General features: G+C 53.4%; 1 protein-coding gene across 2 annotated transcripts in view; it reads left to right on the forward strand.

Annotated features, from left to right (window-relative positions):
- Positions 1-748: 748 nt before the first annotated feature.
- LOC115280033 (zinc finger protein 264-like) overlaps positions 749-4,413 on the forward strand; it is a 9,119-nt gene continuing 5,454 nt past the window's right edge. The window contains exons 1-2 of one of the 2 annotated variants that reach the window (XM_029924649.1): positions 749-2,606; positions 3,396-4,228. In XM_029924649.1, coding sequence (XP_029780509.1) covers positions 3,701-4,228 — 528 coding nt within the window. In that variant the 5' untranslated portion in view covers positions 749-2,606; positions 3,396-3,700. Of the gene's footprint in view, positions 2,607-2,630; positions 4,229-4,413 lie in introns of those variants that run through there. The other variant, XM_029924647.1, reaches the window with a different exon arrangement.

The following is a 4,413-nucleotide window of genomic DNA, read 5'->3' on the forward strand; positions in this document are numbered from 1 at the left end:
CAGATCCGGTGCAGCTTCCGTCCCCCCGCGTCTCCTCTTGGTCACTTGCACCCCTCTGTCAGACCTGCCCCCGCACTCAGTGCTCACGCTCTCATCTTCCCTCTGGGGGCTGCCGGCCTCCCCACTGCTCTCTACGAGTGTGTGGTGCCCCTAGTCCCGGCTCCGGGTCCTGGCTGAGCCTCCGCAGGTGCTCAGACTCTGTTCCAGACGGTCAGCACTTCCCCAGCCACCGACGTGTCCGCAGCGAGTGACCGCGGCATGTCTGCAGGTCCTGACGTGGAAAGTGAAGTGCGCCTCCTTCCCCCACCCCCCACCGCCCTCATACCCTGGCCCCCACCCCCACCCCCACCAGCGTGAGCCTCGACCCTTCCCCACTCACATGGACTCTCGTGTCTCGTGTCTAGTGGATGGGGTCTTGCCCTTGACCCGGGCCACTTCCTGAACCTGAGTCTAGAGCACCTTCCCAGGGAAATTTTTTCCTCCTCCGTTTTCTGTTTGTCGCATAATGTAACTTCATCCTTTCTCTGCTCAACGCAAAATATGCTCAAGGGGCACCTGGGTGGCTCAGTCGGTTAAACATCTGTCTTTGGCTCAGGTCAAGTTCTCGTAGTTTGTGAGTTCCAGCCCTGCACCGGGCTCTGTGCTGACAGCTCAGAGCCTAGAGCCTGCTTTGGATTCTGTGTCTCCCTCTCTTCTCTGCCCCTCCCCTGCTCACACTTATGCTCTCTCGCTCGCTTTCTCTCAAAAATAAACATTTTATACGTGTGTGTGTGTGTGTGTGTGTGTGTGTGTGTGTGTGTGTGTATGCATGCTCAGCTCAGGTTCCTTACGGTTGAAGAAGGTCAGCAAAGTTCCCTGCTCAGCTGGCATCCATCCGCTCTCCGCGGGGTCACGTGTTCACCTCTCACTGACGCATGCGCTGCCCAGAGCCGTCCGTGGTGGCCATCTTGCACACGGTTACGCCTCGTTGATGTTTCTTGGAGTGAGGTTGATGGACTGCGGGCTATGCAGCCTTTCAAGTTTTTACTGGATAATTGCCACTGTGTTCTTTTTCTTATTAAAACAATTTTTAATGTTTATATATTACTTTGAGAGAGAAACATTTGACCTTGAAGCTTTCGATCCGAGGTAGAACTGGAGTGTGTTGTGAGATAGGAGTCCAGTTTTACATTCCGGTGTGACTCCAGTCTTCCAGGCTCCATTTGCTGTGTTTCCTCTCCTTCTGTGCCCGAGCCACTCTGCCCCCTCTGCCAGAGCTCCCTGCGTGTGTTTCCCGAACTCTTACTCTTTTTCTGTTGCTCGTTTGTCTCCTCTTCGTGCCAGTACCGCGGTGTGTGAGAGTCCGTGATTCCGTGACAGCACTGTCCTCGGAGATTGGAGGTGTCCTTCCCTTTATTTTTGCCTGTTTAACCCTTCATACAAGACCTTTCATCAGACTGTGAAGCTCCTTGATGCCCCAGGTGGCATTTTATAGGGAATTCTGTTGAAATTGTTTTTACTCATTTGGGTAGAATTGTCAGTTTTATATTATTTTTATTCCCCCCAGTTCTGTTGAGTAGTAAGGGGCCTGCATCACATATGGGTTTCCCCACCATGCAAAAATAGAGCATTTCTGTGGAACTTTTCATTAGAAGAAATTACCATTTATTTATATGGAAATTTTTTTTTTTACTATTTTCATACTCTTAAAAATAATCTCTCAGGGTTTTCTGGTACCTTAGGACACATCTCGCCGACGAATGCCAAAAGTAAGTTGAGAGAAGCAGAGACTGTCACGGCCACAGTTCAGAGCTGTGGCGGCTCCAGGTTGGGAACTGTTTTGGTGAAGGCGCTCGGCGGACTCACCCCTGCTGTCCTGTGCCCGCGCCTCTGTGACAGACCGCTCGCTGCAGCCCAGACGCCCAACACGAGTGTGCTTTACAGCGATTTTTCGTAAAAGTGAAAATCTTTGTATTTCTTTCAGTTAGTGGAAACAGGTCCTGATGTTGGTTTCAGTAAAGGACCGAGGAAATTAAAACAGGAAAAAAGTTTCTTCTGTTGCCGTTTACTCTCTCACCTCTGCTGTGTCGCGGCAGCAGCGGGAGCCAGGGCCCTCGCGGGGCAGGGCATGTTCCTGGCACTTACCTTGAAGTTTGTCCCTCTCGACCCACTGTCCTCCTGCTCCCCTGACCCCACGTTGAACTCGTCCTGGATCCAGCTCTTCCTTCATGTCTGCGAGTGAAGTATTAGGATTTTCTCCTTTAGATGCACGTGTATTTTGCTGGTCTCTTCCCCAGATTGTTCCTCAGGGAAACCAGACTCGGTACACGCCCTGTCCTGGGAGTCCTCCCTGTCCCTGGATTCTCGCCATCTTCGAGCTCTTGGTCCCCTTGTACATTCTGTCTCCTGAGGCTACTGTACCCTCGGTACTTCCTCCCTGGGGCGACTCCTGTGCTGCCATCGGGGCTCCCATGATGGGCACTTCCTATTGGGAAACTCTCGTGATCTCTTTCTGAACACAGTTAGCCAAACTCAAGGCTAAGAACACAGAGCTCCCGAGAATGCCAAGACAGCCCAGGTCATCCGAAACCACTGGAAGTGCAGAGATCTCCCACGGCTACCCTTAGGTTCGACAAATTGCTAGAAAGACTTGAAAAACTAACGTAATCTGTTACTACTCTGCCCTCAGGTTTGTTACAGATTAAGGATACAGCCTAGAAGCAGGGCCAGAGGCGTTGCAAACGTGAAACTTCCATGTCTTCAGTGACGTGTTCCCTCCTGGCCTCCGTGTGTGATAATAACACGCACAGATATGGCCAACCTGGGAGATTGGCCAGAGCTTCACTGCTCTGATTTTTATTGAGCCTTCATTATATAAGCACAGTTGATTGAGTCATTGTCCGTGGGACTCAGTCTCTAGCTCTTTTTCCCTTTCCGGAGGTCCAGTCGATATCTCGTGGCTCAGAGTCCCAAGTTTCTAATTACACGGTTGGTTTTTCTAACGTGGCTGGGTCTTGCTTGAGTCATCTCTTTAGTATAAACCACAGGCCCGTAATGACTTACCTGTTGTCCTAAAAGGGGTACGTTCCCAGGCGCCCACGTGGGATGTCCATGCGCAGAGGAACCCTGCAGCACACAGCATCATAATTAGCCTGTGCAACCACATCCAGGGTGGGATCGTGGTGGTATTCCCCTCCAGACCTCCTGTCTCCACATCTGGGTTCTCTTCCTGGGTCCCCCTTTCAAGATGTCAGTGGTCCAAGGTCCAGGGGAAAAAAATCCTGAGATTCAGAGGTAGTAAAACGTAACAGAGATAGGCACTGTTTTCATCTTTGTTTCTTTCACCGAAATGCTAGTTTTGTTTTTCCCGTGTCGTCGTCACTCACAGGACTTTTTCTGTATTGGGTTTCTTTCAGGTGACAAGGACAAACCCAAGACCACAGACCCCACGGCTTGTGAGCCAGCCCTGCCTGGGGGGGCCTCATTCCAGGAACTAAGACAGGGTGACGCAGGGAGCTGCCAGCGGGGCCACACCGAGGGTCAGGGTGGACGCTTGAGACCAGGGTTTGAACCCCAGAGGGAGAAGCTCCCTGAGCAAACGAGCGCTGGACGTGCCGGTGTAGGGGCAGCCGCTGGTGCGCGCTCGCGGCTGGCGCAGGGCCCGGTCCCTCCAGGCGGTGCCGTCCGTGGCCGCGACTCCTGTGGGTCGGATAAAGGTCTCATGGTTCAAGAAGAGGAAAATGCCTTCAAGTGCAGTGAATGCGGGAAGACTTTTAATAAGAAGCACCTTCTTGCTGGACATGGAAAGATTCACTCTGGAGTGAAGCCCTACGAATGCACCGAGTGTGGGAAAACCTTCATCAAGAGCACACACCTCCTCCAGCACCACATGATCCACACGGGCGAGAGGCCGTACGAGTGCCTGGAGTGCGGGAAGGCCTTCAACCGCAGGTCCTACCTCACGCAGCACCAGCGGATCCACAGCGGGGAGAAGCCGTATCAGTGCAGCGAGTGTGGGAAGGCCTTCACCCACCGCTCCAATTTTGTCCTGCACAGGAGGAGACACACCGGGGAGAAACCCTTTGTGTGCAAAGAGTGTGGGCAGGTCTTTCGACACCGGCCGGGTTTCCTTCGACATCACGTCGTCCACACCGGCGAGAGTCCCTACGAGTGCTTCGAGTGTGGCAAGGCCTTCAAGCACAGGTCCTACCTCATGTGGCACCAGCAGGCCCACACCGGGGAGAAGCCGTACGAGTGCAGCGAGTGTGGCAAGGCCTTCTGTGAGAGCGCGGCCCTCATTCACCACTACGTCATCCACACGGGCGAGAAGCCCTTCGAGTGCCTGGAGTGCGGGAAGGCCTTCCACCACAGGTCCTACCTCAGGAGGCACCAGAGGATCCACAGCGGGGAGAAGCCCTTCGTGTGCGCCGAGTG

This window comes from Suricata suricatta, chromosome 16 (genome assembly GCF_006229205.1).
Source record: "Suricata suricatta isolate VVHF042 chromosome 16, meerkat_22Aug2017_6uvM2_HiC, whole genome shotgun sequence".
Lineage (NCBI taxonomy): Eukaryota > Metazoa > Chordata > Mammalia > Carnivora > Herpestidae > Suricata > Suricata suricatta.